This window comes from Somniosus microcephalus, chromosome 1 (genome assembly GCF_052327205.1).
Source record: "Somniosus microcephalus isolate GS21.2 chromosome 1, FLI_Smic_1.0, whole genome shotgun sequence".
NCBI classification, from domain to species: Eukaryota; Metazoa; Chordata; class Chondrichthyes; order Squaliformes; family Somniosidae; genus Somniosus; species Somniosus microcephalus.
The window spans coordinates 223686234-223702768 of record NC_140987.1 but is presented as its reverse complement, the minus strand read 5'-3'; the positions used below and the strand labels follow the sequence as shown (position 1 = coordinate 223702768).

At 47.2% G+C, this 16535-nt stretch overlaps 1 protein-coding gene across 1 annotated transcript; it reads right to left on the bottom strand.

The window, feature by feature from the left end:
- Window positions 1-10539: 10539 nt before the first annotated feature.
- Window positions 10540-14035, bottom strand: LOC147124634 (uncharacterized). Its single transcript, XM_085982828.1, has 2 exons — window positions 12965-14035; window positions 10540-10623 (listed from the first exon to the last, which is right to left on the bottom strand). Exons 1-2 carry the CDS (start codon window positions 14033-14035, stop codon window positions 10540-10542), a joined length of 1155 nt encoding a protein of 384 aa, XP_085838954.1.
- Between the last annotated feature and the right edge of the window lie 2500 nt (window positions 14036-16535).

The window sequence follows — 16535 nt, the reverse complement described above, 5'->3', positions numbered from 1 at the left end:
CTTGCATAGCTCATTGCTGCTGAACTTTAACTTAGATATAGAAACATAGAAACATAGAGATAGGAACAGGAGTAGGCCATTCGGCCCTTCGAGCCTGCTCCGCCATTCAATGAGATCATGGCTGATCTTCGTCTGAGATCATAGCTGATCTTACCAGTTCAGTACCCCGTCCCCGCCTTTTCTCCGTAACCCTTAATCCCCTTAGCCTTCAGAAATATATCCAATTCTCTCTTGAAAATATTTATTGAATTAGCCTTCACAGCCCTCTGTGGCAGGGAATTCCACAGGCTCACCACTCTTTGAGTGAAGAAATTCTTCCTCATCTCTGTTTTAAATGATTTGCCCGCTATTTTTAGACTGTGGCCCCTGGTTCTGTGCTCCCCGGCCATTGGAAACATTCTCTCTGAATTCAGCCTGTCCAGGCCTGCCATAATTTTATATGTTTCGATGAGATCCCCTCTCAATCTTCTAAACTCCAGTGAGTACAAGCCCAAACTATTTAATCTCTCTTCGTAGGTCATTCCCGCCATTCCAGGTATCAGCCTGGTGAATCGCCGTTGCACTCTTTCCATGGCAAGAACATCCTTCCGCAGATGGGGCGACCAAAACTGTACACAATACTCCAGATGCGGTCTCACCAGCACCTTGTACAGCTGTAGTAAGGTATCCCTATTCCTATACTCGAACCCCCTTGATATGAAGGCCAACATACCATTTGCCTTCTTAATCGCCTGTTGCACCTGCATGCTCTCCTTCAGTGACTGGTGCACAAGAACACCCAGGTCCCTCTGCACTTCCCCATCTCCCAATCTATTGCCATTTAGATAATAATCTACCCTCCTGTTTTTACCCCCAAAGTGGATAACCTCGCATTTATCCACATTATAGTGCATCTGCCACGTATCCGCCCATTCCCCCAACCTGTCCAAATCGCACTGTAGCCTCCTGACATCCTCATCAGAGCCCACCCCTCCTCCTAGTTTAGTGTCGTCAGCGAATTTGGAAATATTGCATCCAATTCCCTGATCCAGATCATTTATATATATTGTGAACAGCTGGGGTCCCAGGACAGATCCTTGCGGCACCCCGCTGGTCACTGCCTGCCACTCCGAAAACGAGCCGTTTATTCCAACTCTCTGTTTTCTATCCGCCAGCCAGTTCTCTATCCACGTTAATACTTTGCCCCCAATTCCATGAGCCTTAATTTTGCATGATAATCTTTTGTGTGGAACCTTATCGAAGGCTTTCTGGAAGTCAAGGTACACCACATCCACTGGCTCTCCCCCATCTATTTTACCAGTTACTTCCTCAAAAAATTCCAGCAGATTAGTCAAACACGATTTACCCTTTGTAAATCCATGTTGACTCTGTCCGATCCTTTCCCCATTTGTCAAGTGCTCCGCTATTTTATCCTTAATAATGGACTCTAGCATTTTGCCCACAACCGATGTAAGGCTTACTGGTCTATAATTCCCTGCTTTCTCTCTACCCCCCTTTTTAAATATTGGGGTAACATTAGCTACCCTCCAATCCACGGGTACTGTTCCCGAGTCAATGGAGTTCCGGAAGATGATCCTTAGAGCATCTGCTATCTCCAGGGCCACCTCCTTAAGTACCCTAGGATGTAGTTTATCAGGCCCCGGGGATTTGTCAGCCTTCAGTCCCCTCAACTTACCCAACACCATATCCCTAGAGATACTAATTTCTGTCAGCTCCTCCCTCTCATTAGTCCCTATGTTTGCCGATATTCCTGGGAGGTTATTTGTGTCCTCCTTTGTGAATACAGAACCAAAGTATGAGTTTAATTGGTCTGCCATTTCCTTATTCTCCATTATATATTCTCCCGAATCGGACTGCAAGGGACCGACTTGGGATTTTACCAGTCTTTTCCTCCTGATATACCGATAAAAGCTTTTGCAGTCTGTCTTTATGTTTGCTGCAAGTTTACTTTCGTATTCTATTTTCCCCTTCCTGATTAATCCCTTTGTCCTCTTTTGCTGTATCCTGTACTGCCCCCAATCTTCCGGTCTGGTGCTTTTTTTTGCCAGTTGATATGCCCTTTTTTTTGATTTTATGCTGTCCCTAATTTCCCTCGTTATCCACGGTTGAGTCACCTTTTTAGGTTTATTTTTATGCCAAACCGGTATAAACATGTTCTGGAATTCTTCCATTCTATCTTTGAATTGTGCAACCTGTGTGGACTGATCCTAGAATGAAAGAAACACATAATGAAAGAATAGATGGTTTGGAAATAATAACAACAACTTGTATTTATATAGTGCCTTTAACATAGTAAAACGCCCCAAGGTGCTTCACAGGAGTGTTATAAAACAATATTTGACACCGAGAAATTAGGGCAGGTGACCAAAAGCTTGGTCAAAGAGGTAAGTTTTAAGGAGCGTCTTAAAGGAAGAAAGAGAGGTAGAGAGGCAGAGCGGTTTAGGGAGGGAATTCCAGAGCTTAGGGCCTTGGCAGCTGAAGGCACAGCCACCAATGATGAAGCGATTAAAATCGGAGATGCTCAAGGGTGCAGAATTAGAGAAGCGTAAATATCTCAGAGGGTAGTGGAGGGAAGGGTGAGGATGAGCATTTTAAAATCGAGGCGTTGCTTAACCGGGAGCCAATGTAGGTCAGCGAGCACAGGGGTGATGGGTGAATGAGACTTGGTGCGAGTTAGGACACGGCAGCTGAGTTTTGGATGATCTCAAGTTTACGTAGGTAATTACGTAGTAATGGCAAATAGGAAGCTCTTAGATATTGTTGGAAGTTACTGAAAGCTGACTGAATGGTTGGATTGTTAAATCAATATTTTGTGACTCTCTTAATCACTGAAGGAGAAAGAGAGAGGTCTCTGAATTAAGAAAGCAGTATAAAGGAGAGAATAAACAAGAAAACCCTTAACATGACATGCGATCCTCAATAGAAATCGTGTCGGGGTGCGAATGACGCCAGCGGATCCCCGATTTTTAAATATTAAGGAGCCTGCCTGCGGGTAGTGGCCCAGACGCTGCTGAAAACCCGGCAGTTAAAATGGCGGCTGGCGCGAACTCAGCGAGAAGCGCCCCTAACCTCCATTTTAACCACATATCCCCCGCCCCTCCCTGTCGCACCCCCCCCCCCGCACCCCGTTCCTACCGGATGGGCAGCATTAAAATCGGCCCTTTAATCTGGTGAAAGTGAATGTTAAAATGTATTGCTGTGTTATGTGATGAGTCATAAGAACATAAGAATTAGGAGCAGGAGTAGGCCATATGGCCCTTCGAGCCTGTGCCGCCATTCAATAAATCATGGCTGATCTTGAACCTCAACTCCACTTTCCCACCTGATCCCCATATCCCTTGATTCCCCTAGAGCCCAAAAATCTATCTATCTCAGCCTTGAATATACTCAACGATTCAGCATCCACAGCCCCTTGGGGTAGAGAATTCCAAAGATTCACAACCATCTGAGTGAAGAAATTCTTCCTCATCTCAGTCTTAAATGGCCAACCCCTTATCCTGAGACTATGCCCCCTAGTTCTAGACTCTCCAGCCAGGGGAAACAACCTCTCAGCATCTACCCTGTCAATCCCCCTCAGAATCTTATATGTTTCAATGAGATCACCTCTCATTCTTCTAAACTCCAGAGAGTATAGGCCCAATCCACTCAATCTCTCTTCATTGGACAACCCTCTTATCCCAGGGATCAATCTAGTGAACCTTTATTGCACCGCCACTAAGTCAAGTATATAGTTCCTCAAATAAGGATATTATGATTTTCTAAGTGCCCTGTTACCACTTCCTTAATAATGGATTCCGGCATTTTCCTGATGACTGATGTCAGTCTATAGTTTTCTGTTTTCTCCCTCCCTCCCTTCTTGAATAGGGGGATTGCATTTGCTACCTTCCAATCCTCTGGGACCGTTCTAGAATCTAGCAAATTTTGGAAGATCACAACCAATGTCCATGATTTTGGGTGGGATAATGGAGGAAAATCCAGCCTAAATCTCTGTAAATAGAGAGATACATATGTTAGCGCTCAGCTATGGTTCAAAATACCATGTGCAAAGTCGGATATACAAGGAGGAGAATCAGATGATCTAAGGAGGAAGGATACCACCACAGCTACAGATGGAAACCATGCAAGTATCCTTGGAGGTTAACACAGTGTCCAGATGTTTTCAGATCTCTCAACTCTACAATGGTTGACTTGGGAGCACGATGTTGCATGAAATCCAAGAATTGTCAAAGCTAGAATTTTATCATAAATATGCTGAATTAGGCTTTAAATGTACCTAAGTAAATCTATTTTCCAAAGCTGTTAACCAGTCAATTGTACAAGAAATTTAACTATAAAATAGCCTTGCTGACAATGGGGGTAAACCTATTCTATACTAAGTAGAGCCTATTGACACTGAGGCCGCGATTTTCTGATTGGAGGCAGTTTGGCATCGGAAACGTTAGTTGACGGGTTCCGGTCCTGCTGCCAGCTCTAGTCGGCCTGATACAATTTTTGGTTAATTGGGCTAGTTAAGCCCGCCGTGTGGGTTACCCGCCCTGATCACAAGGTGCGGGTCTGTTCAGCTGATATGCTGAAGCGTTTGCAGCCCGTGTATTTAAGGGGGCCATTTCCCCATTAGATCTCAGGTCGTTCCTGGTGCTTCTGACTGCTGCTTCTCACCACGATGTCTGCAGAGAAACAAAAGGCAGCTCCCCGCTTCAACGAAAGATTCCCTCCATGTTCTTGTGGAGGGAGTCAGAGGACGTTGGGAGGTCCTATACCCAGGTGATGGAAGAAGGAAACCTCCACAGCAGACAAAGGCAGCCTGGCTGCAAATAACTGAGAAGGTCAGTGCCAGGTCCATGGTCAGATGCACCTGGGTCCAATGCAGGAAAAGGTTCAATGATCTCCTGCACTCTGGAAAAATGAGTATAAACGCACACTTACCTTAATTCTGCTGTGCCTGTCATCACATCTCCATCACTCTATATTGGTAACCCTTCTCCTGCACATCATAACTCAACCCAACATCCCTTGCACCATCACCCATCCCTCTCTCCCTATGCACAGAATCACTTCCCCATCTATCTACTCCTCGCACCCACCGTCAAGTTAATGCACTGACAACAACTTACAACTTCGTAATAGGAACCCACTCCATCTAAGTCTCCCTCTAAGCATCTATCCTATCCATTCTTTACATGCATTCCATCACTCTCACTGAAACTCCACTTCTTTCCCTCATTGCAGGAAAAGAGAGGCCACAATAAGAGGGAGAGGGAGAGAACAGGAGGAGGACCACCATCCTTATCACAGCTGACCATGCTGAAGGGGCTGCTCTGGACACTGTGGGATCAGTGGAATAGCTCGAACTGGGGGACGGAGAGATGGGCTCAGTTGAACAGCCTGGTGACAGAATGTTTCTCCATCCATCTTATTTGGCTTTCATGGGTGACACATATGACATCTGATGTCAATAAAAATTGAATGCTCATCATGTGCACAATGGGATGTGTCTGCAATCTACATATCACATGTCTAACTCGTGTTTTTACTCTCCCACAAGACCAGCAAGAGTCCCCCTCCCTACTGTCCAGGAGGAAGAGCAGGAGGACTCCTCAGAGGATGCTGCATCCTCTGAGGGAGCAGCGTCAGCATAAATGAGCGCACCCAGCACCAGCACAGAGACGCTCACCTCGGTGGGTCGTTTGTGAGATATAGGCCCGTATTTTCCAATCGGAGGCTTCCTGCGTGCGGAGGCCTCCGATCTGGAAAAAATCTACACCCTTACCTGAGGGCTCCAGAGGTCCGGCCATTTCCGCTCCTGGGCCTCTCCACTACGAAATGTGCAGGGCTCAGGTATCCCAGAGGTGCAGGTGATTTGCAAGCGTCCCTGGGATCATGTGGGCCATGGGGAACTAATGAAAGAAGGAATCTCCCTTCATACTTTTGACTGGTCTCTCAGCTTAGACCTGTCAAAAGTATGAATAGAGATCACTCCAAAAACACATCAAAACATTAAATAATTTTTTTTTAAATCACGTTTTTTAAAATTAGTTAAAATTACATTAAATTAAATATTTTAAACAAAAATTTAATTTTTGGAAAAATATTGACGTTTTTACAGGGCTAAAAATAAACTTACCTAAAATTATAAATGAGTGAAAAAGAATGTTTTTTTTTACTTTTTTTAAACTCTTATGCTGGTAAAAGCAGGCCTTACGCTTGCTTTTACCAGGCGTAAGATTTTTAAGGGATTTCAGCGGGCAGAGGTACTGTAGAAAGCAGAACTCTCCACCTGCAGAGGTCCTTCTCCAGGGCACGTGGAAGATTTGTCAAGAGGATTTGTGCCGGTTTTCAGCACATGCGCTTCACATGTCTGAAACCGGCACTTGCGAGGTCCCTACAGGTGTGTACACAGTTCATACACACCCGTAGGGATCGGAAAATACGGGCCATAGTGTTGTCACCTGGTGTATCACAATGCACGAGTGAGCAAGAGCAGATGGTGGAGACAGGGACAGCAGTAGAGAGTCTTCGTCGAAGGCCGCAGGAAGATCCTAGCTCTGTTCAGCTGCATGTAGACGCTGAGCTTCGGGGGCCATCCAAAAAGAGCAGTGCTGGAGTTTCTGGAAGAAGTGCAGGAGGCTCTGACTGAGTTTGCAACCATGGTGACTATGAGTGTGCAGAGAATGGAGGAGTCCATCTCCAACATGAGCAATGCAGTGGTGCATGCAATGACGAATGTAGGTCCCACCATGGAAAGGATGGTAACCTCCATGGAGGACATAAATCGCCAGACTCGAGTGAACATGGTGACTCTTCTAAATAGATGGTCAGCTATGGAGGATAGATGAGCATCTATCGTAAAGAGGAACCAGAGGTCCATGGACGTTCCTGTTATGAGGACTGTCAGTACAGAAACAGGTCCTCATGGCCCCACTGATGTGCAGCAAGCTGCTCTCCAGCTACTTGCTAGCAGAGAAGTGCAGGTGGCCCATGAGAGAGATGATGGTGGGAGGCGACATGCAACTGGGGGCTCCTTTCCAAGGACTCCAACTTCCACCCCCTTGCCTACCCCTCGGTCAAAGCCCCAGATGACTGCCCGAGTAGTGATGGCTGAGTCTGCCCCTGTGCAGCCGCAGAAGGAGCAGACATTGGTGGGGCCATCACAGTCCAAAGATGTGCGGGTTAGGTTGATTGGCCATGATAAAAATTGGCCCTTAGTATAGGGGGGATTAAATACGTGGGGTTACGGGGTTACGGGGATAGGGCTTGGGTGGGATGGTTGTCAGTGTAGGGACCGGGTGCTAGGGTTTGGATGATCAGCCATGATCTCGTTGAATGGCGGAGCAGGCTCGAAGGGCCGAATGGCCTACTCCTGCTCCTATCTTCTATGTTTCTATATGTTTCTATGTAGGCTCCAAAACCCAGAGGATGACTGCCAAAGGCATCTAAGCAGGCACAGCAGGGAAGTGAGCAGCCTCTCTCTTCATCTGCTGAAGCCACAGGGGTAGCACAACGTAGAAGCATGCGTAAAAGAAAGCTAACACATAAATAATCACAAGGGTACTCACTTGGGTGTTCTGATAGAATTTGATGTTAAGTTTCTGTTCTTTTATTATGTTGGAATAAATTAATGTTGTATGAATGTTTGACATCATTGCCATTTGTGTGCTCACAATTTGAGGTGGCACAGTGAAGGGTGAGGGCACATTTTATGTCCAGCAATGCAGGTGACAGTAGATATAAAGTTAACACCAGACACTTACAGCCTCAAGACAGAATGTGTCTCCCAAATCATTGAATCAGCAACCTCTGACATTTGAAATTGAGCAGATGTGGTAATGCAGCTTTTAGACTCCAGTTGCAGCTGCGAAGTTTCCAGCTCATTGGTCATCCTGACACACTTACCCGGCGTGATCTCCGAACATCGTGAAACCCGATTAAAATGTTGGAAAATTAGAAAAGGCTGTCAAAATAGCAGTTAGCAAGCACTAAACAAGGAGTTAAGTGCCTTAAATCCCTTACCTGCCGCTTGGTGTCGAGTCTGTTGTGAAATCGCAGACCCGACACTCTTGAAACTCACACAGAGGTGGGTTCATGGCGGCTTTCCAACCCGCCGTCAATCATTGCGACTTTAACACCTGATTCGCCTCTGAACCCGCCCTTAGAGCACTGGCAAAATTGCGGCCTGAGTTATTGTGAAACAGGAGGTAATTTTAAACTAACCCCCCACCCCAGAGGGAAATTGACCTGCTTGGGTCAAACGCCTGCTTTACACCCCACCCAATTTTGCTCTCTATTGACTTCAGAGGAGAGCAAAATCAGGTGGGGTGTAAAACAGGCATTCGACTTGATCCCATCAGTTTACCGCTGGGCAGATTAGGTCAAAATTACCCCCGCCTGTTACAATTGCAATTCTGTCAGTACTTTGAGCACTCTTTAACCTTATCATGCTATTAGTCATGTTATCATAGATGTGTTAATAATGTGACGTTGGTTCATGTATATTTGTGTGTCTGCCTTTATTTGTGTTCACTCTGGTGAAAGGAAGTTAACTAATTTACCCAGTGGTGTGCAGCTGCTCAGGTGTGATTGATTTGTTAGTGTAACAGTTAATACTCTTTGAATTGGTTAAAATAAGACAGTTCAAGCCACTGAACTTTTGGTATCTAAAAGGAAGGTAAATCTCCAGCTCTAATCTCTGATGTGGACATGTCTGCAGAAAGAGGGGGCAGCTTACGGCAGAAGGAGCTGCCTAGAGAGCAAGAAGTTTAACACAGCAATTGCTGTTCATTGGTAATTTTAAAGAGGCTGCTCACTGATTTAATCAAAGGCTTTGATTTGATTTAAATCTTAAAATAGTTCCCAGCCAGTGTTTGAACCGGGATTAATTTAATACAGTAAGAATGACACAGAAATGGTTTCAGCTGGTGATTTTGGGAAGGATTTTCATGCAATTGCATGGCGCTATAGAGAAGAGTGGCCCAATAGTGATTCTTGCGAAAAGCAGAAAGTGAACAGTCTAAATAATTAAAAATGATCTATCACCTCTTCTGTTATCACATTAATGCTTTTCCATACAATTATTATAGAACTTACATAGAAGGAAGCACAAATAGTGCAAATAAGCCGACTATGAAGAAATAAAAGAGCATTTAAAGAGATGGAAACAGAAATGGTGCAAAGAGAAATTGGCCTGTAACTAGAATTTAAACAGCAGCTTTAATAAGAAATCAGATGAGCAAGAAATAGAACAACAGTTAGCAGATACGTTGAAATTCAGCAATTAGAAACACACCAACAAAACGAGCCAAGAGAATGTTAAGAGATTAAACAATTATTCACTAGAAAGGAACCAGACCATAGTTGGGATATCCAACAACTAACCGAGACATAGGAACATAGGAACAGGAGTAGGACATTCAGCCCCTCGAGCCTGTTCCACCATTCAATGAGATCATGGCTGATCTGTATCTTAACTCCATCTACCCAGCTTGGTTCCATAACCCTTAATACCCTTGCCGAACAAAAATCTATCAATCTCAGCATTGAAATTTAAATTCACCTAACTTCAACATCTTTTTGAGGGAGAGAGGTCCAGATTTCCACCACCCTTTGTGTGAAGAAGTGTTCCCTGACATCACCCCTGAACAGCCTAGCTCTAACTTTAAGGTTATGCTCCCTAGTTCTGGATTCTGCCACAGGAAATAGTTTCTCTCTACCTACACAACCAAATCTTTTAATCATCTTAAACACCTCAATTAGATCACCCCTGAATCTTCTATATTCAAGGGTCAGTAGCAGAAATCACTTAAGACTGCCCAATGGACACAACAGGTTACTCAAAAAATGAAATTCTTACTGTACTTGGGGGCATAGGAACATAGTGATGTGCCATCAATAACTCCAGAAGATTAAGAGTTAAACTTATAACAAGTAGGCTTTTATTAACAAAAGAATATGAGCATGTCTCTGCTGGTAGACCAATCCTTAAAGCCAGGGGGACTGGAGGTCAATCACCTTTATACCTGGGCTTAGGGGTGGAGCCAGGGGCAGAGCCAGCTGAGGCATGCCCAGACATGTTCTGTACAGGCAGATTAGTGGTTTACCACATTCACCCCTTGTTTAAAATGAGTCCGGCGGGGTGAAGTGTCTCAGAAGTTTGTATAGGCAAGTCTCTCCGGGGGTCTTGTCTGCCGTAGTGATCATCGTGGTGCCAGCTGCGGCGGTTCTTTTCCCGCGGCCATTTCCCGCGTGGGCCGGAGCACCGGCGTGTCGTCTTCGTGGGTGCGGGGTCGGTGGGTGTATAAGGGTGGGTCACAGGGCCCTGGCGTGCCGTCTACTTGGGTTAGATGTGGATTCCCTTCTAGGGGTGTGTCGTGGGTAATGGTAGTGGGTAATGGTAATGGGTAGTGGGTAATGGTGTTTTCGGTGGCACCTGAGGGTGCGAGGTCTCGTATGGAGACCGTGTCCTCCCGCCCGTCAGGATACTCCACGTATGCATATTGTGGGTTGGCGTGGAGGAGGTGGACCCTTTCGACCAGGGGGTCTGTTTTATGGCTCCTCGCGTGCTTCCTGAGCAAGACGGGCCCTGGAGACGTCAGCCATGGTGGTAGCGATGTCCCCGAGGTGGATTTCCTAGGGAAGACGAACATTTTCTCGTGAGGGGTGGCGTTTGTGGCGGTACAGAGTAGTGACCGTATGGAGTGAAGCGCATCGGGGAGGACTTCTTGCCAGCGGGAGGTTGGGAGGCCTCTGGACTTTAAGGCTAGCATGGCGGTTTTCCACACTGTCGCGTTCTCCCTTTCTACTTGTCCGTTACCCCGGGGGTTGTAGCTGGTGGTCCTGCTCATGGCTATCCCTTTTTCGAGCAGGTACTGGTGCAGCTCGTTGCTCATGAACGACGAGCACCTGTCACTATGGATGTAGCTGGGAAAACCGAATATGGCGAAGAGGTCATTGAGACATTTGATGACTGTGGCGCTGGTCATGTCCGGGCAGGGGATAACGAACGGGAAACGGGAGTACTCGTCAATGATGTTGAGGAAGTACGTGTTGCGGTCAGAGGAGGGGAGGGGCCCTTTAAAATCTACGCTTAGGCGCTCGAAGGGGCGGGTGGCTTTTATCAGGTGCGCCCTGTCTGGCCTATAAAAGTGCGGTTTGCATTCGGCACAGACTTGGCAGTTCCTGGTCATGGTCCTGACCTCCTCGATGGAGTAAGGCAGGTTGCGGGCCTTAATGAAGTGGAAAAACCTGGTGACCCCCGGGTGGCAGAGATCGTTGTGGAGGGCCCGTAGCCTATCGACCTGTGCGTTGGCACATGTTCCACGGGATAGGGCATTCGGGGGCTCATTAAGTTTCCCGGGCCGGTATAAGATATCATAATTGTAGGTGGATAATTCGATCCTCCACCGCAATATCTTGTCGTTTTTGATTTTGCCCCTCTGCTTGTTATTGAACATAAATGCTACTGATCGTTGGTCAGTGAGCAGGGTGAAGCGTTTACCGGCCAGGTAATGCCTCCAATGCCGTACAGCCTCCACTATAGCCTGGGCCTCCTTTTCGACTGAGGAGTGTCTAATTTCGGGGCCCTGGAGGGTTTGTGAAAAGAAGGCCACGGGTCTCCCCGCCTGGTTAAGGGTTGCGGCCAGGGCGAAGTCAGACGCATCGCTCTCCACTTGGAAAGGGATGGACTCATCCACGGCGTGCATTGTAGCCTTTGCAATGTCCTCTTTTATGCGGGTGAAGGCTGCACGGGCCTCTGCCGCCAGGGGGAAGGAGGTTGACTTGATAAGGGGCCGGGCTTTGTCCGCATAATTGGGCACCCATTGGGTGTAATAAGAGAAAAACCCCAGACATCTCTTCAGGGCTTTGAGGCAGTGAGGCAGGGGTAGTTCCAGAAGGGGGCGCATTCGGTTGGGGTCGGGGCCGATGACTCCGTTTTCCACTACACAGCCAAGGATAGCGAGGCAGGTGGTGCGAAACATACACTTTTCTTTGTTGTATGTCAAATTTAAGCGCTGGGCTGTTCGGAGGAATTTTTCTAGATTGGCGTCATGGCCCTGCTGGTCATGGCCGCAGATGGTGACATTGTCCAGGTAGGGAAAAGTGGCCTGCAGCGCGTTCTGGTCAACCATCCGGTCCATCTCCCTTTGGAAGACTGAGACCCCGTTGGTGACGCTGAAGGGGACTCTGAGGAAGTGGTAGAGGCGGCCGTTTGCCTCGAAGGCAGTATACTGGCGGTCTTCAGGCCTGATAGGGAGTTGGTGGTATGCCGACTTCAGGTCAATGGTAGAGAATACCCGGTACTGTGCAATCTGATTGACCATATCAGATATGCGGGGAAGGGGGTATGCGTCTAATTGGGTATACCTATTGATTGTTTGACTGTAGTCAATGACCAGGTGCTGTTTCTCGCCGGTCTTCACAACCACTACTTGGGCTCGCCATGGGCTGGTGCTGACCTCGATAATCCCCCCCCCCCGCAGGAGTCTCTCCACTTCTATTTTAATGAAGCTTCTATCCCCGGCACTGTATCACCTGCTTTTTGTTGCGATGGGCTTGCAGTCGTGGGCGAGATTAGCAAACAACGGGGGGGGCTGACTTTCAGGGTGGATAGGCTGCATATTGTGCGCGGCGGTTGTTTTAAATTTTGCCGGCTGCAGACTGTAAGTGGGGGCAGGGGCCCGCCGTACGCCATCGTGACACTCTCTAGGTGGCACTGGAAATCCAGTCCCAGTAGCACAGCAGTGCAGAGCTGTGGCAGGACAAGGAGTTTAAAGTCTTTCTACTCTGTGCCCATTACTGTCAGGGTCGCTACACAGTAGCCGCCGACGTCCGCCGTATGGGACTTGGAGGCCATAGAGACCCGGTGGTGCGTGGGCATGACTGATAGGGAGTAGCATCGCACCGTGTTGGGGTGGATAAAGCTCTCCGTGCTCCCGCAGTCAAATAGGCAGTTTGTTGCGTGACCGTTTACCTTGATGTCCATCGTGGACCTGGCCAGTTGGTGAGGCCTGGATTGGTCCAGGATGATGGAGGCCATCGTTGAGGTCGGTGGGTCGCTGTTGTACTCGCGCGAGGCAGTGGGGGAGTCAGGGGCCTGGTCCCAAAGTGACGTCCAAGATGGCGGCCCGCACCGCTCACACGCGGCTGGTGATGTCCAAGATGGCGGCCCGCACGGCTCACACGCGGCTGGTGGCGTCCAAGATGGTGACCTGCATGGCTCACACGCGGCGCTGCTGGAGTTGGTCGGTTTCGCCCTGCACACTTTGGCATAGTGCCCCTCCTTTCCGCATTTGGAGCAGATCGCGTCCTTCGCCGGGCAGTGTTGTCTGGGGTGCTTGGCCTGGCCACAGAAATAGCACTTTGAGCCTCTGGACATCGCAGCTGTAGTTGGGCTGCAGGTGGGCTGTGGCGGAGGTGGCGTGGCGCAGGCCTGTGGCCTTACCGTGTCCCAAGATGGCGGCCCCCGCGACATCCACGGGGCGGGGAGGGCCGTATGGTCGGGGGGGGGGTAGGCATCCATGTTTCGGAGGGCCACGTCCAGCGAGTTAGCAAGGGCCACAGCCTTCTGCAGGTTGAGCCCACTTTGCTCTAGCAGTCTCTGTTGAGTGTAGCTGGACCTGATGCCGGCGACGTAGGCGTCTCTGATTAGGTCATCAGTATTTTCCACGGCCGTCACCGATTTGCACTTGCAGTCCCGGCCGAGGACTCTCAGTGCCCGTAGGTATTCGTCACCCGATTCCCCGGGTCGCTGTTTGCGGGTAGCCAGGAGGTGTCTAGCGTAGACCTCGTTGACTGGCTTAGTATATTGTTCTTTTAGTATCGTGATAGCGGCCGTGTAGGATACAGCGTCTCGGATAATCGAATATACTTGGTGGCTCACCCATGAGTTCAGTACTAACAGTTTGTCGGCTTCGGTCCTGACGGTAATGCTGGAGGCCTGCAGGAATGCTTCGAAGCAGCTCAGCCAGTGCTCGAAGTTATTTGATGCATCCGCCGTTTGAGGGTTCAGTTCCAGGCGTTCCGGTTTCAGGATTTGCTCCATTTCAAAACCTTTTGTTAATAAAATTGATGCGCCATCAATAACTCCAGAAGACTAAGAGTTAAACCTATAACAAGTAGGCTTTTATTAACAAAAGAATACGAGCATGCCTCTGCTGGTAGACCGATCCTTAAAGCCAGGGGGACTGGAGGTCAATCACCTTTATACCTGGGCTTAGGGGTGGAGCCAGGGGCGGAGCCAGCTGAGGCATGCCCAGACATGTTCTGTACAGGCAGATTAGTGGTTTACCACACATAGGAAGATAGGAACAGGAGTAGGCCATTCAGCCCCTCGAGCCTGTTCCGCCATTCGATGAGATCATGGCTGATCTGCAACCGAATGCCTTATACCCACCTTTACCCCATATCCCTTCGTACCTTTGGTTAACAAAAAGCTATCAACTTCCGATTTAAAATTAACAATTGATCTAGCATCAATTGCCGCTTGTGGAAGTGAGTTCCATTGTGTGTAGAAGTTTTTTTCTAATTTCACTCCAGAAAGGTCTGGCTCTAATTTTTAGACTATGCCCCCCCCCACCCCCCGGCCTAGACTCACCAGCCAACGGAAATAGTTTCTCTCTATCTACCCTATCTGTTCCCCTTAATATCTTGAAAACTTCGATCAAATCACCCCTTAACCTTCTAAATTCCAGGGAATACAACCCTAGTTTGTATAATCTTTCCTCATAATTTAACCCTTGAAGTCCGGGTATCATTCTGGTAAATCTACACTGCACTCCCTCCAAGGCCAATATATCCTTCCTAAGGTGTGGTGCCCAGAACTGCTCACAGTACTCCAGGTGTGGTCTAACCAGGGCTTTGTATAGCTGAAGCACGACTAATACCCCTTTATACTCTAGTCCTCTAGATATAAAGGCCAGCATTCCATTAGCCTTTTTTGATTATTTTCTGTACCTGTTCATGATCTATATACCTGGACCCCCAAGTCTCTTTGGACCTCAAATTAACAACAGAAAATGCTGGAAAAACTCAGCAGGCCAGGCAACATCCATGGAGAGAAATTAGAGTCGACGTTTCGGGTCGAAACCCTTTTTCAAAACTGGAAAGGAAATGAAATAGATCGAAGGCAAGGCTGGGGAGGGAACAAAAGAAGTGAATAGACATTAAGAGGTATTCAAAACGAGACGAGATGGTGATAGGACTAGTAAAGAGACAAAAGACAGCTCAGATTAGGTGTGAAATGTACTGGCAGAATGAGAGACAGCTGCCATGTAAAAAAAAAGAGAGGAAAGGGGGAGGGAAAACCCAAAACAAAGGGGTGGGGAAAAAAAATATATAAGTAAAAATGTAATAAAATGTAATTTTTTTTCCCCCACCCCTTTGTTTTGGGTTTTCCCTCCCCCTTTCCTCTCTTTTTTTTTACATGGCAGCTGTCTCTCATTCTGCCAGTACATTTCACACCTAATCTGAGCTGTCTTTTGTCTCTTTACTAGTCCTATCACCATCTCGTCTCGTTTTGAATACCTCTTAATGTCTATTCACTTCTTTTGTTCCCTCCCCAGCCCTCCTTTCGATCTATTTCATTTCCTTTCCAGTTTTGAAAAAGGGTTTCGACCCGAAACGTCGACTCTAATTTCTCTCCACGGATGTTGCCTGGCCTGCTGAGTTTTTCCAGCATTTTCTGTTGTTATTTCGGATTTCCAGCATCTGCAGTATTTTGCTATCGTCTCTTTGGACCTCCACTGTTTTTAGCTTTTCACCATTTAGAAAGCACCCTGTTCTATCCTTTTAAGGTCCAAAGTGGATGACCTCACATTGGCCGACACTGAAATCCAGTTGCCACAGTTTTGCCCATTCACTTAATCTATCAATATCGCTTTGTAATTTTATGCTTCCATCTACACTGTTTACAATGCCGCCTATCTTTGTTTCATCGGCAAATTTGGATATGTGGCTTTCTATCCCGTCATCTAAGTTGTTAATAAATACAGTGAATAGTTGAGGCCCCAACACAGATCCTTGCGGGACACCACTTGTTACATTCTGCCAATTAGAGTACCTGCCCATTATCCCTACGCTCTGCCTCATGCCGCTCAGCCGATTTCTTAACCAGGTCAATAATTTGCCTTCAATTTCATGTGCTTCAACTTTAGTTAACAGTTTCTTATTAGGGACTTTATCGAATGCCTCTGGAAGTCCATATAAATAACATCCATAGACATTCCCCCATCCACTACTTTAGTCCCTTCTTCAAAAAATTCAATTCAATCAAGTTAATCAAGTTCTACCCTTTACAAATCTATGCTGGCTCTCTCTGATCAGCTGAAAATTTTCAAGGTGTTCAGTCACCCTATCCTTAATTAGAGACTCTAGTAATTTCCTGACAACAGATGTTAGGCTAACTGTGTGTAAATCTCAGTGGTCTCACAGACCATTTATATCCAGCTGCATGGCAATAATAATGTTTTAAAAGCTATTTTGTAACTCCATCAACCACTCCTTAAAGTTCCTTCAGGCTGCAGGTTCCAAAGTAAAGCACTTCT